Source organism: Prunus avium, chromosome 4 (genome assembly GCF_965620075.1).
Source record: "Prunus avium chromosome 4, drPruAviu1.hap1.1, whole genome shotgun sequence".
NCBI lineage: Eukaryota > Viridiplantae > Streptophyta > Magnoliopsida > Rosales > Rosaceae > Prunus > Prunus avium.
Window position 1 is genome coordinate 22,595,847 of NC_142287.1, and position 27,529 is coordinate 22,623,375.

At 35.7% G+C, this 27,529-nt stretch overlaps 4 protein-coding genes, 1 long non-coding RNA gene and 1 other non-coding gene across 6 annotated transcripts; 2 read left to right on the forward strand and 4 right to left on the reverse strand.

The window, feature by feature from the left end:
• Positions 1-370: 370 nt before the first annotated feature.
• Positions 371-3,503, reverse strand: ILR3 (basic helix-loop-helix (bHLH) DNA-binding superfamily protein). The gene is made up of 5 exons (XM_021955440.2): positions 3,157-3,503; positions 1,775-1,837; positions 1,257-1,334; positions 983-1,145; positions 371-831 (listed from the first exon to the last, which is right to left on the reverse strand). Exons 1-5 carry the CDS (start codon positions 3,294-3,296, stop codon positions 565-567), a joined length of 711 nt encoding a protein of 236 aa, XP_021811132.1. The 5' UTR covers positions 3,297-3,503; the 3' UTR covers positions 371-564.
• Positions 3,504-8,135: 4,632 nt separating this feature from the next.
• Positions 8,136-9,288, forward strand: PNSL3 (PsbQ-like 1). Its single transcript, XM_021955444.2, has 3 exons — positions 8,136-8,499; positions 8,638-8,924; positions 9,002-9,288. The coding sequence occupies exons 1-3, from the start codon at positions 8,223-8,225 to the stop codon at positions 9,098-9,100; spliced, it is 663 nt and encodes a 220-aa protein (XP_021811136.1). The 5' UTR covers positions 8,136-8,222; the 3' UTR covers positions 9,101-9,288.
• Positions 9,289-9,332: 44 nt separating this feature from the next.
• Positions 9,333-15,104, reverse strand: ATK3 (kinesin 3). Its single transcript, XM_088252080.1, has 16 exons — positions 14,349-15,104; positions 14,048-14,192; positions 13,861-13,970; positions 13,656-13,775; positions 13,364-13,546; positions 12,586-12,795; positions 12,423-12,497; positions 12,138-12,284; positions 11,932-12,070; positions 11,719-11,828; positions 11,213-11,374; positions 10,869-11,086; positions 10,423-10,504; positions 10,198-10,302; positions 9,997-10,101; positions 9,333-9,731 (listed from the first exon to the last, which is right to left on the reverse strand). Exons 1-16 carry the CDS (start codon positions 14,538-14,540, stop codon positions 9,552-9,554), a joined length of 2,283 nt encoding a protein of 760 aa, XP_088108206.1. The 5' UTR covers positions 14,541-15,104; the 3' UTR covers positions 9,333-9,551.
• Positions 15,105-20,991: 5,887 nt separating this feature from the next.
• On the reverse strand, positions 20,992-22,423 carry LOC110754378 (HSP20-like chaperones superfamily protein). Its single transcript, XM_021955435.2, has 2 exons — positions 22,111-22,423; positions 20,992-21,516 (listed from the first exon to the last, which is right to left on the reverse strand). Exons 1-2 carry the CDS (start codon positions 22,421-22,423, stop codon positions 21,227-21,229), a joined length of 603 nt encoding a protein of 200 aa, XP_021811127.2. The 3' UTR covers positions 20,992-21,226.
• On the reverse strand, positions 21,024-21,096 carry TRNAA-AGC (transfer RNA alanine (anticodon AGC)). Its single transcript has one exon. It is a non-coding gene; the product is annotated as a tRNA-Ala (tRNA).
• Positions 22,424-22,500: 77 nt separating the features above from the next.
• On the forward strand, positions 22,501-23,744 carry LOC148295045 (uncharacterized). Its single transcript, XR_015834987.1, has 3 exons — positions 22,501-22,637; positions 22,736-22,886; positions 23,199-23,744. It is a non-coding gene; the product is annotated as an uncharacterized LOC148295045 (long non-coding RNA).
• Positions 23,745-27,529: the final 3,785 nt, after the last annotated feature.

A 27,529-nucleotide genomic window follows, 5' to 3' on the forward strand; every position in this document is an offset into this window, starting at 1 on the left:
ATCTTTTCTAGTTTCTTTTTCTACCCACAGCTGCAGACAATCACACAGATTTTATCTGTCTGGGGTCCTCAGAGAATGACTCCATTTTCCTTTTACCGTGCATAACACCTTAAACATGCTTATATACTGTTCGTGGAGCTGCAAAATTCTAAGCAAACCCATTTTTCCTTTACAAATCCACAAAGCACACAGCTGAAAAGCTACCTCCATCCAAAACCTACAAAGTGCTCAATTTTCCAGGATACAACTACAAATTCCCAACCCCACATAGCTATATACCTGAGTTGGGGCGATGTCAGCCCAACTCCCGTGCACTCAAAGAAATTGGTAACGAGGAGTTGCCAGATTTACTTAATAGTAGTTAATACCATTTACATGAGAATACCATCATTAATTCATAAAAGTACCCAGGTTGCAATTACAGTTGCAAATACAGTTAAGTCACCCACCAAATTCAGTTAGTAGACAATAAAAGGAAAAATACAAGAGCAATGACAGGACAATAAACTTGTTGGGGACAAAATGTTATCCCAAATCACCCGAATCATCTTAGATCTTGCCAACTTAAGCAACTGGTGGGCGGAGCACATGATCCTGTGAAGTATCCACTGAGGCAGGTGGCATGAACTGCCACATGGCAACCCCAGGGTATCCAATGAAAGGCACCAGCTTGTTGCCGTGAGCTTGGCCTTGGGCAGCAAATGCAGCAGGAATTGCAGGAGGGGGAGGCAAGAAGCCTGGCTGTGCATTCATGGCCTTCAGTTGCTGCTCCAATTTCTCTTTCTCTGACTTCAACCTCGACTTCTCATCACGAAGTTCATTCTTCTCTGCCTGCATGAGGGGGGTAAAGGTTTTACATGTAATTTTTGTATCTAAGTTCTATCCATATCTAACAGGTAGACAAAAGGGCAGAAACCATCTAGAATTCAAGGTTTCTAACAAGTAATCCTCAAATTTTCAATTAAAAGAAACAAAGGCTTACCTTCAATTCCTTGATCTTCTCCTGGAGGCTTGAATTTGAGTCCTTCAACTTTTGGGCTTCACCACGTAACTGATTCACCATTCGGACAGCATCCACCAATATAGCAGCCTTGTCCGTCTTGGGGGGCCTTCCAGGCTCCAATATAGAGCCCAATTCCAGAAACCTATTATTGGTTCATGTCAAGCATAAAAGAAGTCTGCCTCAGAGGGGAAGATAGAAGGGAAGGGAGGGGGAGACAGAAAATGAGGGAAAGGAGAGAGAACAAAAAGAGTACTTGTCGTTTAGCCTATCCCTTCGCAACTTCTCCCTGCACGCCTTGGAACTAGATCCACTGCATGATTCAGTTCTGACCCTGCAAGGAGAAAAATGCAACAGATAGAAGAGGACAGTTTGAACAAGATAAATTCAAAATAAATTTACTAACTTTGATCAGCTCACTATAATATTAACATAATAGTATCTGAGTTGTGATTTTGAAGATAACATGATACTTTGTCAAGAAACACTTTAACACAAAACTGAAATAAATTAAACCAACTGAAATGATATTGGCTCAAAATTCCTCATCTAAAACCAATTATAGTTTATGAAGGCAAGTAAGAAATGCTTGTTAGTGACTGAAGACCTCATGATAAAATTTAGTTTAAAATCCTCCATAGCAGCACAGGCATTCAGAACATAGCCAACTATGAAAAGGTATAATGCCCAGAAAAGAGTCAATGAGAACAAACTTTTTGGAGTTGAATTGGTTACAGATTGTGATTTGTTTGATGAGAACAGTCGAGTTTGTACCTCTTTTTTGAGCCAGATTCCTTAACTCCCTCTGCATCCCCCAATGAACCATCAATTTCAACACTATGAAACAGATAATGTCAAATGAAGAAAATAAGTGAGCAACCACAAAAATGACCAACTCTAAAAAGTGCATGAACAATACAAACACTAGTAACAGGTAGTACAAAGTAAACTTTACACATTAAAAACAGATCATGATACAAACATCCAAAACATTGCTGCACTTTGTTGTCTCCAACCAGCTAGCACAATGAAAATTTATACCAAACTTTTTCTCATTAATATAATATATGCTAGCACAATGAACCCAAAAGGTAAACCAAGCCAATGAACTGTTCCCTAAACAGTCATTTAAAATTGGTCCAGTCTGTATCAATTGCAACTCTAGGATCTTTTTTTGGACAAGCATGAATATATGCATATATGTGTAACATTTTTCATCAGAAAGCCTCATCACTATGAGAACCAACTGTCCATCCCATATCACCAGCACTGAAGTCATCTTCTTCTTCCAGTAGAAAATAACTCAAATCCCTTAGAAATTTCTTGCTAAGATTTTCTATGATGTACCCAGTACCCCTACCAACAGTAGTACACCACCTAATGTATAAACACTAAAATCTCAATTGTACGTAGAAAAAATAATAAATCAAGTGATAGAACTGACATTGCTATCCGGAGATTCTCACAGTGACCTCCAAGCAAACTTCAAGTTGGGTGGACAAGCAGACTTCATCCCACAATCTCTTACTACTCAAATCATATAGCAAGCATTTGGTCCGTCACAGCTGGAGATTCACTAAATTGTTGGAATCACACTTTTCTTCATTAATAAAAAAGGTTACCTCCATTTTCTTCACTCAGCCAAACACCCTAAACAAGTGATATTCTGGTCAAAAATTGATTCTTTTTCCCTACCTGTGCAGACAACTATCCTATAATGCCCTTACAAGTAAACGTTTCAACAAAATTGAGATTGAGATGTTCAGACATAGCATTTCAACCCACCAAAATAAGTAGCCAGCCCAAACTTAAGACATAAGATCAATAACCTGATTCAATTTAGGTCTCCAAGCACACATTTCCAAGTCCTAAATAGACCCAACTAATCAAATCCTCAGAATCATTCCCAAAACCCTAACCAATATATTTGGAATAAGACCAAAAAAAAAGTATTCAAATCAGCAATTTCAACCACTCAATCCCAACAGATGAGCCACAAATAACAAGAAGCGCCCAATTATTTCGAGATTATATAAAATACCCAAAATCGAAGCAAAATCGAATATTCAACAAGAATAAAAACCCTCGTTTGGTTTATACAGAGTACAAATATTATTTAATTATCAGTGAAAAAGATAAGAGAATTGAAAAAGCACCTGACGCTAGAGGAGCCGGCGAGGGGCTGAACGGGCCAAGTGAAGCCGGAGGAGGAGACAGGGAAGTTCCCATCCAGGACAGGGGTGTCGTCGATCAGTCCATAATCAAAGAGCCAGTTGGTGTTTTCCGGGGAGACCATGTTTGGACGCTGCCGGAAAAGACAAAAAGAGGGGTTTTCCGGCTGGGAATTGGTGATATCCTCGGAACCAAACAGTGGTCAATTGAAAGGCTTCGCCGTTTGTGGGTTGGTGGGTTCACTTGGGATGAGAGAGAAGGGGAATCTGTGTGCTTGATGATGATGTGGGGATTGGTGGCAACAGGTGGTGTGTGTTTTGCGTGTGTTTCGTCATTGATCCAACATTACCTCTCAGTAAACGCTTTTTCTCGGTTTTGGGCCTGGATTACCAATCCACGGGCTTGGGCTTCATTTCATATCTACTTCAATTTTGGCCGAACTTCCGTAGTTTGATTCATTTTCAACTTTTTGTTTCCGTTATTTTAGTTTCGACTTTATAATCTTGGGTTAATTACATTTTAGCATCCTGTAGTAGTTACACCTTTAAGATATGTTTAGTTCATACTTTTTCAATTTTTACAATAACATATCCCGTATTTTTAAATTTGTTATAATGTGGTTCCGCCTTTAGAGTTTTCGTCAGATCTCATCGTTAGTTGCTTACGTGGCACTATGTATTTTTTAATTTTGTTAATAAATAAAATATTAAAAACCAAAATGAACCAAAACAAACCACAAGAACCAAAAATGTGATTTGGCCTTTAATTTTTGTACTAAACCATATAATATTATGGCTTAGATGGTCCTTCAGAGCTGGGAATACAATTAGGCAATGTCCTGAATTGAAACAAGCACCTTGGCACTAGTTTTATTTACCACAAAGATGTTTAATTATGGTCTTAATTAATGAAAAATAAGGGGCATCATCCACATACATTTTCCCACTATAGTTCATTATGATTTGAGCATTTTCTTGATGGCATCTGGATTAGCACCCACAAGCTTATCAGTTGAGCCTCCTCCTTTCATCATCAGGAAAGTAGCCATCTTGAGGGCAACTCCCTGGTGAAAGGTTCACATCATGCACACAATTAAATAAGTAAAATGAATGAAAAAACTGAAGATAAACACATTACATCTAGCATTCAGATTGATGGAGACATGTCAACAAACTTGAAAAATACCCAATTGACACAAGATGGTTTTCTATGATGAACTCTAGATTTTTTTTTTTTCATACTTGCTTTGTGAAAATTATTGTTTGTGCAATTTATTTATAATCTATAACTCTCTATTATTAGAAATTGAATTATATTACAGATATTGATATGTGTATTAGTTAGTTTTATTATTTTCTAAATTGTATTTATTTAATATGTTTTCCAAGAAATATATTTTATTTTTTTAGATGGCTTTTATATGTAAAATAAACATTTGCCTTCTTTTTCATATAGTATAGTAAACATGCAAGTGATCATGTGACACCATATGACACCATATTATAATTTAAAGTTATTTTGAAAGTAGTGGAGACCTTTTAATTTAATTCCCCCACCAATATTATAATATGCTTCTCTCAAAAGGAAAAAGATATTTAACCTTGAAAACAGACAGAGATGATCTGGTATCCAACTTATATTTTTCTATGAGCACCTTAACCTCATCAACATCCACCAAGAGCAGAATATCTTGGTGAGTTAAATGCCGAATTACCCCGAAACTTGTATCATACTTTCGATTTACCTCCTTTTTTTTTTCTTTTTTTTTTGGAAAATTAAGGATATGAATTAAATTTTATTGTCAATTTGTCCCCCACCGTTAGAGTGGGAGACATTCCATCTATGACTCTGTTAAATAAGTCATGCGTATGGCACCTGACACACTTTCTCTCTCTGCTCCACTCTCTCTTTCTCATAAACTCAACCTAAACCAAACCCAATTACAGAGAGCTGAAGAAAATGAGGAGGAATACGACGATGCTAATGAGCATGGCTAATCAGAAAAGTAGTGGCAAGGTAACATCAGCGTTGTTGCCGGTGAACATTCCGGTTTATTTTGCTTTGGGTGCCTGAGTTTTCTTATCAGCCACGCTCATTAGCATCGTCGTATTCCTCCCCATTTTCTTCAGCTCTCTGTAACTAGGTTTGGTTTGGGTTGGGTTTCTGAGAAAGAGAAAGTGGAGCAGAGAGAGAAAGTGTGTCGGGTGTCATACACGTGACTTATTTAACAGAGTCATGGATGGAATGTCTCCCGCTCTAACGGTGGGGGGCAAATTGGCAATAAAATTTAATTCATATCCTTAATTTTCCAGCAACAAAAAATGGGGAGCAAATCGAAAGTATGATACAAGTTTGGGGGGTAATTTGGCATTTAACTCTATCGTGGTAGTTGAAGGCCAATTCCTCAAAGAATGAATTCATGGCTACAGAGGGCATGCACCAGGCAGCATTAAAATGCACCATCACCTGCAATAATCTCAAGTCAAGCAAATTACACCAAGCTCCATTTTCCCAAACTCAGTTTCAAACTGAGAACAATATAGATTATTAACACAGTATTTTAAGTACCAAAATATGGTAAGGAAGCAAATTAACATAAACAAAGACAAAATAAATAATAATAATAATAATAAACTCACAGGGCAGCCTTGATCGGCAGCTTGAGTGATAAAGAAATCCCATAATTCCTCAGAGTTCACTCTGACAACCCTTGGCTTCTTGAGCTGCTGCTGATCATGCACATCCATATATCTTAGTTGTTCCTAGCTACCCAGCTCCTCCTTGTTCTTCTTTTTTTTCTGGAAAGATGGTGCAATTTATATAGAGGTTTGGAGCTGGACTGCCCACTGAGGGCTATACTTCTTCTCCGAATAAGTAAAAATAAAAAGGGCTTGCCTCTCTAATTAACGTTAATAAAAATGGCGTCGTTTTAGGGTCTAAGACTTGGGGAGATTTTAGAGGTTATGTAAGTTAAACGAAATGAAGTTCTGAAATGACATATTTTAACCATAAGCACAACATCTACAGATATATTATTAAAAAAAAGTCAATTAAGGATATGAACTACATAGAAACCACAACAATCTTATCTAGGTATGCTTTGTAGACAAATTGTGAATTGAAAAGACACGGTGATATACATTCAAACACGACTAACATAAGATGTTAAGAGGATACAACAATACAACACAATATGATATATATATATATATATATATATATATATATAGTTCTTCTTCTAAGTGGACATTCGGACGTTATTACCGTGCTGCTGCCACGGTAATAACATCTGAATGTCCATGTAGGAGAAAATCTGTACATATATATCGGAAACTGAAATGCATCTCATATGTGATAATTTTTAATAGCATAATAGTATGTTATATTACTAAACTGTCAATAGCTATTGTGGTCTTGATCCACAGTCCAAGAAGTTATTATCAATCTATCTGTCTATCAGTAAACATAAATATGTGTGGCACCACTTAAACGAGCTTTCAAACTTGAAGAAAACAAAGAGATGCAACCAAAAAAAACCTCAACAAATGAAGAGACAGGAACCCATGCATTTCTTTGCATACACGTCTTGTGTTTACAATTGAGGAGAAGAGATGCAACCATTTCCGGTATTATTTTTCAATCAATCTGCATATCAATAATTAGATGCAGAGATAGGAACCCAGCAACTATTTTCAAGGATAGAAAAAGTTTTATTTTCTTCGTAGTAGTTCACTTTTTCTGGGAACTTTTTGAGCCAAGCCAAGATATACTTGTGTTTTAGTCAAAATATTTTAAACATGTAGAGACAACACACCTTGTATAATTGTATTGGCAAACAAGTTGATAAGACCCTTCGAATATAACCCACCCGTGACCCATGTCTTTGTCAAATTATAACGCCTTGATTTTTTATTTTTTGAGGATCTTTCTTAATGACACCTTGAATTTTTTGTTTTTTCCTTTTTTTTCATGCCACTAGAGATGGCAACGGGTCGAGTAGGGGCCGGGTATGACAATATCATCCGTCCCCACTCTCCATCCCTGCCCCCGTCCCTGAACCCATCCCCGTTTAATAAGTTTCGGGGAATCCCCGTCCCCGTCGAGAGACTATCCCCCATACCCGCCCCAAATCCCCGATTTTTTTTTCATAAAAAATATTTATCATACATTTTAACATTAAGTTTCATATTAAATTATCATTCAACACATCCAAATTAACTATAAAGTTCAATTCAACTATTCAAAATCACATCAATATGAAATCCCAGAGAAAATTAGGAAGAATTAGGAGAGGGAGTTTAACTTAGGGTTAAACATAAATATTATAAATATTTATTTATTTATTTATTTATTTATTTATTTAAATATAAACATATATATTTTTTGGTCGGGTTCAGGAACGGGGACGCCAATACCATCCCCATCCCATACCCATCGGGGATTTTTCAAATTTGAGAATCCCTGTACATACTCGTTTTCCCTTGAAATCTCTCCCCATTAAGATCGGGGACCCACCCCCTGAGGATTTCTGCCATCCCTAGCCACTAGAATAGCGAGTTATTATTGGCACCATAAGAAAGTCATTATACACTTCTCCAGTATAAAATATAACAAAGAAATTTCACTTCAAGAAGTGCATGATGACTATTGGAGAGGCTAGAATGAGGAGGTTGAGTGAGGAGCTTATTTGAGGAGGTGAAATCTCACCATTAACAACTAAAAACAAAGCACATGGGGGGGGTGCATTGGGGGGTCCACACCCCTTTTGATGGTGAGATGGGGCTCCTCAAATAAACTCCTCACTCAACCTCCTCATTATAGAAGCTCCCTGATGACTATAAGTTTCAATGTGGGCTGATGCACAAAGGGTTGGGCTACTCCTATGCATAAATGATTGGGCCTTGTATAATGACCAATTTATCCCTTGAGAGGATATCCTTCTGGTGGTCAGTATTAGCCTGCAATTTCCAAAAGGATATAGCTGAAATTCTTGCCAACCCAATCTTTTTGCTTGCACAAGCCTACCATTTCCTTAGCCAATTTTTGTACAATGGCTCATTTGGCAAACTTAAATGGAGTATCTGAAACACTGCCAGCCATACCAAGGCTTCCAGGCATACAAAGGACCCAAAAGAGAGTGAGCATTGTTGGCTTTATAGGCAAGAAAAGAGATGATCTTCAGGAACAGCCACTACAAACTACAAGAAGACTAGCATTAGGCCTTGCCTCTATTGCACTTGTTGGGAACTCCTGCAATGGAGTCTCTCTTGCTGAGGGCAACGGGTTCTGGATCGACGGCCCTCTGCCCGTGCCTTCTGCTGAAAATAGTAAGTTTTCCTACTGAGCAGTTAAGTGTTGTAACATTTGCTACATTGTCATTCACTCCAAGCTGCTTCAAGCCTTAACTTGTTTCCAAAGATTTCAGCCGAACTTTTCTTTACCTGCAACCCATGTTTTCGTGGCAGAAATTGCAAATGAGAAGACGGGGACTCGTTCTTTTCTGAAAAAGGGACTCTACATGGCAAACATTGGAACCAAAGGGAGGAAGTTTAGGCTTAAGAAGTATGCATTTGATCTCCTGGCAATGGCAGATTTGATTGCACAAGATACCCTAAACTATGTTAGACGGTTCCTGCGGCTAAAATCCACATTCATGTACTTTGATTTCGACCAAGTTATCTCTGCAGCACCAGTCGATGAGAAACAACCTCTCACTGATCTTGCTAATAGATTGTTCGACACCGTAGAAAAGGTATCAAAATGAACACATAATTTATTGTTTAGATTCCATGCAGCTGCTTGAGAATTCCTTTTACTTTCTGTCAACAGCTTGATGGCGCTGTGAAGCAACGCAACCTATCTGAGACTGAATCGTATTATAAAGACACAACAGTTATTCTCCAGGAGGTCATGGATCGAATGGCATGAAACTCCAAATATGTCCCTCTGATAAGAGCAAAATTAGTTGAACTGCACATTTCTATCAGTTTCAAAGTTCACTCTTTGTCATATTGAATTTGCAAATGTAAAAGCAGATAACTTGTACATGACAAAAAGGCTGAGTTATGAGCCTTCGAGATTATCGCTATGAGAATGCACTCTATTTTTTGCTTCTAGTCCCTTTTACCTCGACAACATCAAAGAATTAATCAAGCATTACTTTAGAAGATTAAAGAGGAAAATGTTATTGAGAAATCAAGCTCAATACAATCACTAGTTAGAATAGAAAATTCTCTCAGCTTAGTGATACAAATACACTATCTTCACTATACAGATAAGCCTATGTTAGAATCACTCCCAAATTTTCACTTTATGATACGATTGGTGCAGATACAAATCACTGGTGACTTCAAATCAAAAAGAAACCTTCGATCAAAGATCAACCGTAGCTCAAACGTGAATCTGGAGGGCGCATATTGGTCTGACGTCGTGGAACTCCAATATCACAAGCATTTACTCGTGAAGCAAAACGAAGTGAACAGAGTGATTCACCCGCTGAAGAGGGCTCAGGAGAGATGTTTACGACCATCAATGTCTTTGAGTCTCCTCCTAGGCATGGCTGGTCAACATTCAATTTAAGAGTTTAGAATGTCTTCAATAATCCAAAAATAAAAATAAAGATGAAAACAGCAACCAGGATTTTGTTAACACTCAACAGCCAAGATAACAGAACTAAATTCTTTTACGATTCAAGTGTGATTTAACTATAGGAAACTTCTTATGAGTGGAAATTTCAGGCCTTTCAAGAAGAACATATGGGATGGGATGCTCCAAAAATAAACTTAAATCATTTTCGTATATCACTTAAACATGTAAACAACAACCTGAAGAAGATATGTAAGCTTTGAGTTCCGAAATGGTACGTGGTCCTCCTTCTTTGCCAAGGCAAATATTACGTCACTTAAAGATGAGAGACTTTTGTTGATGGCCTGAATAAAATAAAAATACATACATGTAATTACTAAAAATAAAATAAAAATGAGAACATATAAACAAAATAGATTATGAAGGTTTCTGTAAAATACTTGAGTTTCTTTCAGTCGGTCCCCAGTTGACCCACTTTTAGAAAGTCGTTCACTCCCGGCAAGATCAATAAGATTGAGGACACCTTGTACTTGTTGTTCAGTACTCTAAGATGAGAGGGTAAGTTAAGAAAAGTAAGCACAATAATACAAATATGAAAAAGACAGAGTGAAAATATTAGCACATGAATACAGTAGAGTATTTATACATAAAAGAGATGTTGCTACCTCATTGACACCAGATATGCGTAGTGTGAAGACAAAATGGCTTCTTGACGATTGCTCGTTCATTTGAGTTTTGCCTACAGACCTGTCAGGAACCAAGTAGAAGATAAGTAAATCATTTTTTTTTCTCCTTTCATTTTGCTTGGTAAGTACTAAATTACATAGACAACGAGAAAAAGTACAAGTAAAAACATCCCTTATAATGTATGTGGATCAGTTGCCCACCTTTCTTTCAAAAGCAATTTTCTTCCTTAAATAATATCAACATTTCCAATTCATTGAGTTAGAGTTATATCCCCAATGTCAAGCATATCGTTAGGGAAAGTTCAGAAAGGATATACAAACATGCACAAAAGAGGAGTAAGAATACAAAACTAACAAGCATGGAAGGATATGTCAGTCAAGATTACAGGAGGTAATAAAAGAGAATTAGTATTTAGATATACAACCTGCTATGTGCAGCCCTCTCTAAGAGAAATGAGACCTCTTTAGCAGTGCGCACATCCACAATGGTAAGATCGGATACATGAGTGTTTCCATTTGCATCATGTTTGATCGTATATTGCTTTCCACCAATACCATTTTCTGTTCGTAACATATCTGAAGATGATCGATTTGGTGATAATAGATCACGAATAGTTTCATTATATATTTCCAACATCGACACCTACATATATTGTCAAAATAAGTGAAAATTACATATAAAAATAATGCAATGTAATATACATTCACATAACTAGAATAACACACACAGAGAGAGAGAGAGAGAGAGAGAGAGAGAGATTCCACTCACCTGCATTTCATATTTCCAACCTTGTGGTTGAAGTGATTGTCTGGTTTTAAAAATTTGTTCTAGTGAACGGGGTATCAGCCCTTTTTCCTCTGGATCTCCTGGGTTACCCATCATGGTATAGGTTTTCCCTGATCCTGTTTGTCCATAGGCAAAAATACAAACCTGAAACAAGAAGCCACTATCATCAGGCTAAATGTGCATAATGCTTGTGATACCCTGGGGTATATTAAATATAGGTATATTATAAAAAGAAAGTTTCAAGTTATCAACCCATAATAACAAAAAATTAAGGGATAATATTATAACAAAGTACAAGAAAAATGTGCATTCTAAGAAGCTTCACATATTTATCAAAATAAATTTTAAATGACACTAAGAATTTTAAGGCTTTCTACCAAAACTAACAAGACAGCTTTGAAGGCAAAATTAATTTAATTAGACATTAAATGAATTGCTTGGCATGAAATGCAATAGTGACTTAAAGAATACAACAAGCTTTTTATCACCTTATAACCATCAAGAGCACTTTGTACAAGCTGCGAAATGTCTTCAAATACATCTTCTTGTGATACATCAGGCATAAAAACTTTGTCAAATGTGAAAGAATGTTTTTGCCCTGATGACAAATGCAGACAATATGTGAGTTTGATTAACAAAGAGCACAGGAAAACACGCAAGAATAAGACTTGTTATCTACTACTATTTTCCAAGTAATGTACCAGTTTGCACTAAATCAATGCCCCGTCCGAGAGCATCCATTGCTGTTGGATAAGAGATAACCTTCCCTTCTGTGCTAGGACCATCATCAGCCAACAGAGGTCGCACTCTACAGAATACGCGGATGTTCCCTTTCAATTCCTACAGAATGAGAGATTTAGTATGGTGCAGACAAAGTAGCTGATAAAAGCAATCGCAGAAGATTTACCAAGATGGTATTGTGCAACTTTTTACGCAGCATCTCTCCATCAATAAGCTTAAATTCTGCATCTACCAGGCGAGTTTGTAACTCACTTATAAGTTTCTTTTGCCCTTCATATTCTGCTCTTGTTTCCAGTGTAGATAAGTCGGACATCTAGCAGAAACATAGTTATACTTAGAAAATTTAACCAACATGATGAGCTGGTTCAACCATTTCATTCCAAAACGAAAGTGTACATAACCCATATGTCATACATAGTCCATGCAACATATAATAACCAGATATTATCACCTGTAGTTTCCTCTCTGCAGTCAGTAGTTGGTCCTTCAAAGTCCTTATCTCGTTACTTTGTGACAGACATCTTTCCTGAAGAATACCCAGCATTGTAATATGTTAGCAAAAGTTAATAGAAACAAAACCTACATAAGAAAAAAGATAGAATTATATAAACAACCTCCAGTTCGTCCTTTTTTGATGTGAGGTTATCCAAGTCAAAACAAGATTTTTCCGTCGACTCTTTATACTTTGTATATTCAGCTGTTAGAGTCTGCACTTGGAGTTGATGTCGATCACGATCATCTCTCACTTGTTGCAACTCCATCCGAAGGCATGCAACTTCATTTACCAAAGAATCCCTCTGCTTTATAGCATCATCTTGAGATTGCTGTATCCATCCATCAAATAAAAGTTAGAGACGGCTCAATTTCAAAAGGAAAGCAAGGAGAGAACACAGGAAGAAACTCAACTTTTAGATTACATACTATTTGATCCATTCCTTATACCAAGCTAAAAAATGCGCTGACGAAAATCAGGTCACGACTACAAATAATAATAACTGTCTTATTGGTGCTACAATAAAGTTGACTACAAGATTGTTCCCTAAAACTTGAATTTATATTGGAAAGGGAAAAAAAAATTCTTCTAGACCCTTGAATGCAAAAAGTTTCTCAAAAATATAGTCAGTAATTAAAAGGCCCTCCATGAAAGGCCTATTAGGGCCTACTGGCAACATAAAGGGAGAAAGACCTCTACCATCTACAACATCATCATTCCCAATGAAGGCAGGATACAATCCTAAGGGAGTGCAATATCTGGTCTTTAGTCCAAACTTAAAAGTGCAACTGATAAGCACATTCAACAACAATATAATCATTACAAGTTTTTCCTTCTCTAGATACTTCATCAGGGAACTACAGTATGCAACTAGAAACAGTTCATACTAAGAAACTCACCCTGGACACTGAAAGTTGACCCCTTAACATGCTCAGGTTCTCCACCATACTAGCCTTTTCCTTCTCTACGCGCTTAAGGTCTTCCTCAACTGTAGAGAGGTCCATGTGCAGTTTACTATTATATTGTTGCAAGCTTGCAATGTAGTCTTGCAATCGTTTGTACATATCATTCAGTGAAGTTATCTGAGGAATTTCCAAAAAGAAAAGTATTCAGATTAAAATATTTATAAGGAAACTCTATACTTATCAATAATGAGGGAAAAGAAGTAAAGGAATAGATATTCTACTTCACCTTCTGATTAGCACTTGAGAGCTCTCTTTGGACTCTCCCAAGCTCATCCGAGAGGGAATTTTGTGATCGCTCAATTTCAAGTCTAGCCTCCCTTTCTCTAGTGAGAGATTCCATTGCAGTCTGATTGTCGTGTACAAGAACGTTAAATAATCTACAGCAGTCAGCTAAAATCAGACACATTGGATATCCGACCCACCCTACTTACCATCTTATCCAATTCTTCTTTTGTAAATTTCTCTTGTACAGAAGCAAAATTTTTTCTCAGCTCCGCAATGATTGAATTCAATTCTTCTTCCTTGTTTTTGAATAAGATCCCTATAATCAAAATAAATATAATTAATTTCTTCAGCAACTGCATTGAGAATACGAACACAAAAAGATGTCACTCATACCCATGTCATTGCATTGACGCTCTGACACTTCAACACTATTCTGTAACTTCTCGCGCTCAAACAGGTAGCTTCCTTCAAGCTCTTGGAACCATTTTATACAAAGTTTCAGCCTTTTAATATACTCAGTCAGAGTGTCACATTTTTCCTAGAAAATCAATCAATATGAAACATGATAAAATTGAAAATTATCCAAAACGCATTTCAGGTGAACTAATCCAAATAAAACAAAATTACCATTTATTCAAAAGCTCAAAAGTTCAAAGAAAAAATCACAACTTTTAAGAAGTAAAAGCTCACTGACCTTGAGATTGAACCTGTCCTTCCTTCTGGGTCTCTCATTCAACAATGCTTCAACATCCTCTCTGGTAAATTCAATACCATCACACTCCGAACCCGCATTACTCGCCGGAGCGCTACTCGGACCCAAGTCTTGTCCCCCATTTACCACTGAAAACGCGTGTCGGACTCTCCCATTTCTCGCAGTGCCCACCATTTTTTTCCCCTCTAAAACTTTTGCCACTTTTCACACCCACTTCAATACTTCATCACCAACACCAACACTTGTAAAAAAAACACAACTTTCAAGAACACAATCTACAACCCAACAAAGAAAGACACACCCAAAAGCAACCCAAGAAAAATACGTGGAAAGTGATCGAAACCCATCTTGAAAATGTTATATTTGGTGCCCTAGCTGTGTCTCCAGAAACCCACAAAAATTTACCAAGAAATCAAATCAAGCACACATTCCAAAACCCAAATGCAAAAACTAGAAGGAACCCATGAAAAACAGGTGGATGGTGACTAAAAACCAAGGCTTGGAATTGCTATATTTGATGGGGTTGTAGTTTTAGCTTGTGTGGTAGCTGGTTGTATCTTATGGGAAATGAAGACTGAATCTGTCTCTTGAAAAATATTTGAATAAGCAGAAGAAGAATAATAAGAGGAAGAGAGAGAGAGAGAGAGTTCAGAAAGTGTTGTTGTGTGGGGCCATGAATTGCATTCAAAGCAAACAGTGAAATCTCAGCCGTTGCTTCAACGAGCAGGAAGATGGATGATCCCCAAGCAAGAAACCCAGTGATAGCAAAATATTTGTTTTCCTTTGCCAAATTAAAAAACAAATCTTTAATCCTCTTTAAAATTTAAAAATAGTTGAATGTATTTATTTGATTTTGTGATTATTTCATTAGTTCATTGGCTGTTGTTGGGTAAGGTTTGATTTTACTGCCGTTGGCATTTGAATGTTTTTGAATTGGGGATCAGGCGGTACCATCTTCAACAGTTTCATTGGAACAATGCAGTGCCTAAACTACCCCTATGTTTGTTTTCATAATTTTATTTCCCGAATTGATTTTTAAGTTCAGTTCCAAAAAAATACATTTGGTATAAAAGAATTGAAATACTTTCAATTAACTACAATTTTTTAAATTTGTCAAATGACATGTTCTGTGTGTACACATGTTTTTCATCCGACTCAAAACTATTTAGTTCATATGCTAATATGTATCGCTCTCAAGTTATCTTTTCGTTCACCCTTTAATAAGTATGAATTGAAAAATTCTTATAAAATATATCTCTTGGTGAAAATTATAAGGACTATATATGTCATTTTGGCCTACTTTTTATAATATAAAATAAAATATGATCATCCTAAAATTGAGTGAACATTGGTTTTCAATATTTGATTTCAACTTTTGAATTCCTTTTTTCTGTTTCGAGAGATGAATTCTAAACTACGTTTGAATGCGTCTTTAATAAGAAAATTCTGTGTCAGGTTATACATTAATTGGTTTTTTTTATTGCTTTTATTTTGAGAATGCTATATCACCATCTTTGGAGTTTTGAAAGGATGAACCAATATTGTCAGAATGGATCACATTTTGACCCAACAATAAACACAAGAAATTAAGAAGTCGCTTTTGGGGTTTCACAATCATTGACAGAAAATAAAAAAAATATACATGTATTCATCCAATGAGAAAGAAAAAAAACCATGTTTTTCTTGTCTATACTTTTTCAAACAAAATAACTTAATTAGAATATGTGCATATACCTACCTACCGATAGGTTCAAGTCCTCGTAGTACCCGTGTGTCTGAGTTTTCTTCTCTCTCCTTTCCTAACTTTAACATAAATTATAATAATCATAATAATAAATAAAATAAAGTTGCATATAGCTTGGCCTAAATTACATTTCCAAATTAAAAGACAAAGAGTTAGAGGTAATGATTATAAAGTATTTTTGTCTAATGAAATTAAAAGACAAAGAGAATTCAGTAATGATTAACCCAATAATTCAAGTTGAATGATGAATTCTTAGCAGTTGTCACATTCTTAAATTAGAAACATTTGGTGCAACTAATTTCTTATAGTATTATTCATGGTTCTTCTCTCTTTTGCTGTAGCTGAAGCAAGCAACCCAAGGCCAGCTCCAGCTCCAGCTCTCCCCAAACATTTTCCCACCAGATAAGATTTTATAAATAAATAAATAATATATAGATCTTATCTTTTTTTTTTTTGGTGAACTATAGATCTTATCTTTACTTGCTTCAAATGGAGGTAAAGTATTTTCACTTTTAATTTTCCCGGAAAACTTTAAATTTTCTACCAATTATTTTCTTTGGAAACAAACAAAAGGATGCAAGTTCCCATCAGGCATGGTGTGTGCAACTTGTTTGTTGGTATTCCCTTTTCATTTCTTGGTGCTCAGCTCCCATTCTTGTTGTCACTTTCTAATCTCATCTAATCACCTTTTTAGGAAGCTTCTTGTTTAGCCATTGCTAATTAATGAACTAAACTCCTTCTCTCTCTCTCTCTCTCTCTCTCTCTCTCTCTCCAAAGTTTTTATTTTATTTTTTATTTTCATGAAATCCTTGTAAAGATATATACCAAACGTGTTTTTATGTAATCTGAAAAGAAAAAGAAGATCATTTCAAGGTGATATAGGTGCTATCGGGATGATCAACTTTTTTTTCATTACATTATATGCTGCTGGCTTTCTTTACCAAATGGAATAAAGTCCTAAATTCTTTGTCTATATTTTGATGCTCATAGCTTGCCTTTCTAATTAGTAATTAGGTAACATGTGAGATGTCGGTTGATATTAATCAGATTTTAAATGTCATGCAGGTGGTGGCCTAATGATCCATATTAAGAAGGAATTTTTCTTTAAATAAATGCTTTTTTTTAAGAACATTTCCTATTGAGAGAGGCGATAATATATTAAATTCACACATACTACACGAATGCTAGGACTCGAATCCAGGATCTTGCGTGAGGAAGCAATTACTCCAAACAACTACACTAGTGGGTCCTTTGGAAATAAGTGATATCCTAAATACTCTGAATTAGTTTATTCTACATGAAAAGGGACTCGAATTTGAGTGCAAGAGGCAAGTTCACTGCCTTGACCAATTGGAGGTGTAAAACATTCAAATCTAATCAGCCAAAAGAACACAAATTGAACAAAATACTAGCTTTCTCTCTCTTTCTTCTCATTTTCATATAAGAACCTCAAATTCTATTTCATTTTTCTAATTGCTTATGATTTCTTTCTTTTTTTTCTTATCCGGTGACATGTTTTTTTTTTTGTAGGTTTCTCAATAAAAACTAATAATTTCTGTGCAAGTGCCGTTTGGCTTGTTTCAATTCAATGAATGCATTTTCTGGAGCAAGGGGCCTCTGAAGTTATAAGCTCCACGCTCCACTTGGTTTAATTCCAAAATATCATGTGCACACAATGAGTGCTCAATATTCCGAACGTAGGAGAAAAAATGTTAAATGCTTTTACCATTTACGCAATTTTAAATGTTTGGTATAAAGTCAGTTTAACATGATATCCGTAAAGCATTTACAGAAACAAATTCCTGATTCTCTTTTTCAACTTACTCATAGGGAAGTAAATGGTGTTGCACACCGACTTGCTTGATTTGGTCTGTATAATGTGGACAACTTTATTTGGTTTGAGGTGCCCCTGATTTTATTAAGGACACCCAATTATGTGATTCTTTGAGTCTGAATCAGACGTTTTGTCCATCTATTGTAATTCTTTGTTTTATCAATAAAAATTTCCTTGTTCCGTCAAGATTCCAAAAAAAACAAAGATGACATGCGTAAATGGTGAATGCATTTAACATTCTTTTCACCTACATAAAGTAACATTATTAAATGTTTGGTACAATTCAGGTGAAAAAATTGACAACGGAACAATAAAAAAACCCAATGTTATCTCCAACATTATAAAGATATAAAATGTCGTTATAATTGCTGCGGACCAAATTTGCATGTGTATTTACCATTATTGCCAAAATATATTTGAGTTGTTCACCAAAAGAAAAATAATATAACTAATAAGTGTGGAATTGATCAACTATAGATATACTTTTTCTTTGGTGAGAAACAAATAGTTATATAAGTCCTCAAGCAATTTATGTATATAAATCCCCCTAATCTAGTCTTATATTGTTGCCTAGTGTTCATTGTTTTATGTGAATGCCAACTCGAACAAAACACTAATGCTTGGGCGGCTCCAAACTCCAACACAACTGGTTGACCACAGAACCTGTGTACCAGTCAAGATCCTCCAAGTTTGGAGTTCTATGGTGTCCCATATACTTGGATTTACTTATATTATATGGTCGCCTGCACCATGAGCTCAACAAATATGAGTTGCATCAAAATACGCTAATATAACATATTTTAAAATTAGCAAATGATCCACTAACATAGCTGTTTGGAGCAATTGCTCTCCAGGAAAGGTCAAGGTTCGAGTCCTAATATCAGTGTAATGTGTGTGAGTTTAGTATGCTATTGCTCATCTTACTTTAAAAAAATATTAAAAATAAAACATAAGAGTTGCGTAGGATTAAAGTTAGCGGTATTTTAAGGAAATTGGTGGTTACGTAGGAGGTAGGTTCAACAATATTATTTTTATTTTTATTTTATTTTGTAAGGGTTGGAAAATTTGGTGGCTATAGTGAGCATTTAGCAGTGCGAGAGTGTGCGGAGAGGCTAGTATATAAGAATATAAATCCATTTACATATATTTTTTCATTTATATGTAAAAGAAATAAATTACCAAAAAGCATATGTGAAAAAGAAATAAATTATAAGTTAAAAGATTTTTCAAAAAGGAAAAATAACTAAAAATATATTTCACAAAAATAAGGTGACGTGTCGCTATCATGTTTTCCATATAACTACTAAATCAGCTTGTTTAATAGCCGTGTTATTATCTATGAACCCATTATAGACCCGACATGACGAAACTTGACATGCACATATAATGTCATTTTATTTTGTTGTTGTCATGTCGACTGCAACATGGTCCAAATCTAATTTTATTAATGTTTATGTTCGCAATATGGTCCAAATCCAAATCCATTTGGATTGGAAATTTGGCTTGGATCAGTTTGAGCTGGATTTGATAGTTTAGATATTTTTGGGTTGCTTGGGCTTTTTTGAACTTCAAACGTTATAACTCAATTCAACATCAATCCAATTCTCATTCAATGCCATAATCCAATATAACGTAACTATGTATTTTTATAACTCAAACGTAAAAATAAAAATACTCAAACGTAACTCTGATGTTAGTGTGCGTGAGAAATCTCTCTCTCTGTGTAGTTTAGACTATAGCTTGTATTAATTTTATTTTTTTAAATAATAATAATAACTTAAATATAATTCCAATGTTAAGAGCATTTCCAGTGGTGAGCTTAGCTAGGCAGAAGGCCCCATAGGCTCCCAAAACCCTTTTCAACGATGAAATCCAACCCTGGCAAGAGTTGGGGTCCACCAAGTCCGGGCGAGCCTAAAGGTAAGACTTGCCTGGGTAAGCTAACCTCATGCTAACGTTAGTGTGACGTCAACAGCCAATTTAAATACTAAAAAAATTTGAAAAAAATTCCATTTTTCTATAAATACCTAGCAAAACTCCATACAAATTCCTCTCCTCATATCTCATATGAATAATGGTTGCTCTTAGGTTGCCATTAAAATGGGTGGGAATGCATAAAAAAAAATTGCTAGGACAGACACTATTCACATAAACAGTGATTGCCCCTTGCCTTTCCTTGCCTTTTGCCATGGCCCATGGCAAATGGATGTAAGTGCTTTAAAAGCCAATGGGGTCTAGTTAAGTGGAAAATGGTCTTGAATTGCAGACAAGAGGTCTAAGGTTCAAACCCCCATGACATCATAATTGTGTGTGTGTGTGAGAAATCTCCCTCCCATGTAATTTAGACTATCACTTGTACTAAAATATAAAAAAAAAACTCAAACATAACTACGATGTTAAAAAAACACAAAATTTTTAAACCAACAGCAAAACATAGTGCAAAACATGTGATACTTGACATTTTCTACCCACAAAAAAAAAAAAAAAGTTGGATTAAAAAAACTGACAACTAATCTAATTAGATTAATCTTCATACTTAACGTTGTCTAGAGTGGATGTGCTATATACGCTGCATCCGAGTTCAAATTCCCCTCCCCGTAGTTTAAATTAAATTAAAGTATACTGTTGTTTGTATAGAAAAAATACATTATCAACTTAAATCAAAGTAGAATATCTCTTATTTATACTCCTAGTGTGCATTTAGACAAAAAAAATAAAAATACTCCTCATGTGTGTAGGCAGCAAAAAGAAAAAATCTTCTCTTTGAGGGCAACAAGTTATGAACCTATTATTCTCTATTCTAATTATAATCAATACTCCATCCTTCCTCATCACTAAAGCAGCTCGGTAGATTTCAAGATGAGCAAAAGAAAAAGAAAAAGAAAAAAGAAGTGAGTAAGTTGGCTTAGTTTGTACTTAATGCCACCAACCCCATGTCACCTTTTTTGTCGTCAAACTTAAACTTATCTTTATTGTTTGTGATTCTCTAACTTTAGCGTCGTTCACTATGTGTGAGCTTCTTGATACGACAATAGCTCATAGTCGTCTAAATTAATATGGAAAATGGCGAAAAACAAAATGGAGATGCGGGGTATCGATCCCCGTACCTCTCGCATGCTAAGCGAGCGCTCTACCATCTGAGCTACATCCCCTTTGCTTTCTCATTCTTCTTTGTAGCTTATATATCATGCATTTGTATGATAGTACATCATAACACACCCTATGTTACAACAAGTATGTCAAAATAAACAAGTCATCACTAGCAGTATATTTTGGTTGAACTTACACTGCTTCCTTATCTTTCATGGTCAGATGATTAATATCACAATCCAAGGGGTTGATCTTGTGGATTTTGATTTCCAAAAGTAGGTCATTAGTCACAGAGGCCTCTATTCTTCTCCCATCTGCATCTTGTGGGAGCTCAAGCTTCCTAACGTACCCATGTTCCCACCAATTCCCACTTCTCCAATCTTTTGTGCTCTTGGAATCTCCTCCTTGCTGCTTCCACTGCCCACTAATTTCCACAACCTTCCCATTTTCTGCATAGACCTGAACATTGTTTTTCCCATCTCCTGTTTCACCAAATCAAAAATACTGTTCTGTCTCATTGTACTTCTGAATTTTTAGTTTCTAGTTCAAAACTCTTCATATGTATATATATAAACCATTTTATAAATAAGCCTCTTGGGCTAGTTAGGTGGTGAGGGGACAAGGAAACTGATTTGGACTAAGATGAAGTTATGATTTTTTATCCCATCTGATGCATCAGATATTAGAAAGACCCATTTTGCTAACGGGGTCTAGCTCAGTGGAAAAGGGCCTTGACTTGTAGATAAGAGGTCTTAGGTTCGAATTCTCATTCCCATCTCCTCTAATTTAGACTATTGCTTGTACTTAAAAAAAAACCCATTTAGAGCCCAATATTAAATGTTCAATTACCAAAAGCAACAAAACCCAACATAAATGTTTGATAAAAAGGTCTCCTTTCCTTGTCTCTCAAAACTCAAAAGATTTACTTGTGAATTAAGGAATAATACCACCTATATTTCTTAGGTTTGTATATTGCAACCTGCCAAAATAATATACACAATTCAACTACGCAGTCTCCTTGGTTCATGATGATTTGAATCACTAAGATATATATTAGAAGTATTTGGAAATCTTACCTGGTAGATCTGCTTTTAGTACATAATCTTGATCTGTTTGAAACCAGTCAACAGTACTGCTTTGACCAGAGCTTCTGAGACCAGCCAACAAGATATCTGCATCAAACTCCCACAGTGGGAAGGCATCAGAAGGATCAAAAAATTTCCCAAACAAGAAGGGACTGAACAATGACCCTCCACCAAAAACCTTGTGCACTGCTGGACTGCCTTGAGACATGAACTTCTTGAACACATCTTCTCTCAATAAAACACACCATTTGTGTGGAGTTTGATCATCTGTTAGAACTTCAAGCTGCTTGCGAGTAGTAGTCATTGAATTGAAGATTAGAGAAACTGAACTTTTGAATGTGTGGTGGAGATGTGCTTGAAGCTTGTTGGTTCTTATAGTGTGGGAGAAGCACTTTTGAGAAAAGTAGAGCACAAATTCCCTCAGAATACTTGAAGGGCTGTAAAGCTAATTGGAATATTTCTTTTTCTTGATCCTTGCTCACTGGTGACAAGAAATTACATGTGGCAAAATGGAAGAGGTAATTGACAAAAGGTCCATTCAACCTTGAAACTCATGTATTGATTGTTGCTTGTGCAGAACATATTGAAAACTGACCATCAGGCTTGCTGTTCACAGGAAAAAATAAATTCATCAGCACATGACATCCTTGAAGAAAAAAAACTCAATGAATCTGATCCATGGAAGAATCTTCATAGGGCATGAAGGGTTGAGTGGTGGTCAAGACATACCATATTTAAACTAGCTCAATCAGACACTTCCTTTTCAGGTCAGTTCATTTGAAGCAAGAGTAATTTTTCTGGAAAAGCACTTCTTTGATCAATGATGCAGTTTTGGTGCAATTAACCTTTTTCTATGCTGTCAAAGTACAGTAGTGAATTTGTGCTTTTGCTTTTGAGATAAATTTTTATATATTCACAAAAGGCTGTGTGAAAGGAATATTTGTCACATACTTACATGTGTTTCTCTTGTCATGTTGCCACTACTCCCCATACTATGCAGAGTCTTTTTATATATTTCTTTTCAATTATGGCATGAAGTTTTTGACTACTTATTACAATGAAGCTTTTGTGCAGTGCAGGCTACAGCAAATGGTATTGGCATCTGGCAGAGCTACTTTTTCCTAAAGCAGGATTAGTATCTTCATGATTGATGCTGAATTTCCAACCAGTGAAAATTCTGGAGGGACTTTGGATAGTGGGGCACAGCCAGAAAAGGGCAGCTTTTGTAATGAAAAAAATTGAAAATATATAGCTGCAGTTATCTTCAAAGTATGTGCTGCCGATGCTAGAATAAGTGACCTAGTAATTGTGGTTCATCCCACCTAGGATAAGGCAATTACTGTCTTCTTGGAACATAAAATTCAGCAAGTGGAACAAAGTAATTTATCTGTTGAATCATTTTAATAGTTAGAAATGAAAAATGAAGTAAATAAATCACTTAATAACAAGAGAAATGCTAATCATGGTCGCTGAAAATGACTTTGGCGAGACTCTCGCTTAAGTGTGACATTACAGCATGCTCTTCTTTTGTTTCCTGAAAGAAGAAGAAGAAGAAAGATAGAAAGAAAATTGTAAACATGCATATATAAAATACGAAGAAGAAAAATAGAAGAAGGAATATGGAATTCGGCAGCCTAACTTAAAGAATTGGCAACAAGTTAAATTGAAAGAAAGGGTCAATGACTCAATCTTCTTGGCCTTCTCGACAGTTATTCACAACACGTTGTCCAAACTTTTGGTCATGCTTCAGATTCAGAACAACGACACATTCCATTTCTTTTTTCTTTCACAAAATTGTAAATAAATATAATTTGAAGCAACAAAGAAAGTGGTGACAAACAACTCTCATGGTAACTAATCAAATCACACTTTTCTTGCTCTCCTCTGTCCTATTTGCTCAAAGAGCTGCACTACTAAAAAATTGTCCCAGCACACACGCATCATTGATCAAGAATACTCAGTGGTGGTCCTAAGGTTTTAGAGGCCCTAGTCGAACTATCAAAATTTGTTCTTTTAGTCTCTATGTATATTTATGTGATTTTTTTTTTGATAAATTAAAAAAAATTATATGAACTCAAAGTCAGAATTGTATACCCAGCGGTGGTCCCTTATTGAGTTATTAAACTAGACTAGGTTATTCAACTAGATTAACTTATTAAACAGTTTAACTTAAAAAATAATAATAATAATTGGTCCCTTATTTAGTCTCCATTTGTTAGTTTTAGACAAAATAATTGGGATTTTTTTAAATAGTACTTGGGCTTAATATAATATTAATATAGTATAATTTTTTAAGTAATATACATATGTATATATGTTTATAAAAGTTAGGGGCGTTTTCAATTTGGAGGCCTTAGACGATCGCCTTGTCCGCCTATGCTCAAGGCCTCCCCTGAAAATACCCTACATACATCAACGATTAAAAATATATACACATCAACAGTAAAGAATGTTCTACAAACATCAACGGTAAAAAATGTTCCACATGCATCAAGAATGAGATGACCTAGCTAGCATTATTCTTCCCCAAAACGTACTGTAAAAGTCTATTCTCTCCTACAATGAGGACAACGTCGGTGACTTAGACAACTGAGTGATGAAAAGAAAGATGAGGACCAAATGCGCGTAGGTGATTGGATAGCGCAACAAGAACGGAAAAGAAAGGTTTGGTTATTAAGGTTATTTTGTCTTTGAGATACATTTCTGATCCTCTTATATTATCGTAGTTAGATTTCAAGTTTTTGTTTTTTAAATAATTGTTATTTGCATTTAAAAATTGCATCTTACACTATTCCTCAGGCTTAGTGTGCATGTATGAGCATTGACGGATCTAGGAATTTTTCAATGGAGGTGCAAATTTTAAAGGCACAAGACTTGATCGATGAATAAATTTGTATAAAGATTTGGAATTCTCTAAACCAAAAGAGAAAAAAAAACCTTGGTGTGGTGGGGACATAAAAAAAAAAGGGGATATGAATATGATGTTTTATAAAGACTTTTATTTATTTATTTAGCTAAGATGTTTTGTAAAGAGTTGGATGGAGTTCTCTCTAAAAAAAAAAAAGAAACCTTGCGATTGGAATTTGGGTCGTTGGGTTTTGCGATTGGAACTTGGATGTTTGGTATTAAATTATTAATAATAGTATGTAATACTAATTATGACAAAGTGCAAGTCTGAGGGCACTTTGGTAGCCGGTTCCGTGGAATTAGACTTCATTTTTTGAACGACATCGTTTTGGCTAGGGAATTTAAAAAAAATATATGAGCGTTGTGCTACGCGCAACCTAGCAACACAGCAAAAAAAAGGAGTTTCGTTGAGGCATTTCCTCGAGCAGTTTGTGGGCACTTCCATGGTAAAGCAGAGGTGCAGATTCCGCCAACACCAAAGCGTTTTCCGACGAGTGAAGGTATGTGTACCTCCTTGTGCCTCTATGAGTCTACCACTGTGTATGTGTTGTGACGATTCAGTTGCACCAAAATGGATTCAGCTGCATCTTCAACTTGTGATACTCGCAAGTGCACGAGTCGTTCGGTAATATAACATATGTAAGTGCGAGGTCGATTCCACAGGGATTGGTGATTGAATAATCCAATTCAGTTTTCCTACACAAAACAGAAAAACAAGAAAGAATATAAATAAAACAAGAAAGAAAGAAAAGAAAATAACTCAAGCAGATAAGTTCCCAAGTTCAATTAGATTAACGGATTGATTCTAGCTAAAGTATGATTAAGCCATGGTGTATGGTCCTAACCTTGTATTCCTAATTCCCTAATTTGATCATCTGTTGTCTAATCTAAACTAAGCATTAGGAATCCATTAAGCATAAAAGAACATTTTAAACAACCAAGTATGTATCTAATCCCTGTTGTCGAATGTCCATACATACTCTTCCTATTCATAGTTCAATTCGAATTAAAGCATGGTGTCTACTCTTAATTCAAACCAAGATAGCTAACATGCAAGCCTAAATGGTGATCAATCATTCAAACTAGCATATTAACTTATAAGCATAATGAATAAGAACAAAAACCATAATTGAAACTTGGAAACTAAATAAAAGAATTTACATAACAATGAAAAGTAAAGTGGAACTTAGAAAAACTTAAGGAGAATTTCAGCACAAAGATTTCATTACAACAATTGAAAACTAGAAAGAGAAACTAAGAGAATTTGAGGGAGAGAAAGGAGGGGAGCTCTAGAGAAGTGTTTGAGAGCTCCCCCCCTTTGGGGTATGTTTTGAAGCTTGAAGACTTCTCTATTTATAGGGCTAAGAGGGAGGAACATCATGATGAAATCCAACACCACCATTCCTCTTTTAATACAATCCATAACTCCTACTTCATCTTGTCTATGTTAGTGTGGTTGGAATCAATCCCATCCCATACTTCTTTTGCTGCACCTCAAGCTTTCTTCACATGGGATTTCAAAGGTGTTCAATTGTAGCTGCCTTTTGCTGCCAACCCATGTGAGTTTTCTTTTGATTGCTGGAAAAAACGATTCTTCTGAACTAGGCTTGGTGTAGGAATGCCTGAGGTTTCAATATGTATCCAATGGAGCTCAAATTTGGATATGTCATAATAGACACCCATTGGAACAACCTTTATGAAGAATATATTCCAATCTGAGTAGTACAAGTGTTTGGGCCTTGCAAGTTGACTGCCAAAAATAGACTGGAATTGACTTCATTGCAGTCAGCTTGTGGGCTTGTTTTGGGCTTGATATTCCCTCCTCCAAAATCTGGAAAAATCTGGATCTTGAAGCTCTTTGAATTATATTTCCAAGCATATGCAGCCCAGCTCAAGGAAAAATCAGAAAGCCCTTCAAATGTGATATTTGCCCCAGTAACGCAGATGCTGCCGAATTTGACCTTAAGTTGCCAAAACTTGTATAACTTTCTCTAGAACACTCGGAATCATAAACCGTAAAATTCTCCAGAAACTAGACTTCCGCATCTTTCCAATTATGTATGGCTCGTTATCTGGTTCTTCTTGAGCAAGTACAGTCCAATTCATGAAGTTGACTGATCTACAGACACCGATGAGCCAACTTGTCTCCAAAATGCATTTAATGAGTCTCAAGCTTATTACACTGAAACAAACACAAAACTTATTAAAAGCACAAGTTTAACTCAAAAACATAACCAAATCATAAGTTAGAAGGATACAAAATGACATGTAATTATGCACCGATAGTGCAAGAAATCATATTTATAGTGCACATTTCATTTTCCTTTTAAATATTTACTACATTTGTATTAGTACATTATTGAAACTTGATTATTTTCTCTGGAAAGATATATTATTAGCCTAAGTAATAGTTAGTTTAGGTGCAGCTCCCCGATGGAGTACGCCTATATCGCGGATCGACTTCAGGGTCTTACCATCTTTTTCTTTTCAACTTTTCGCTTCA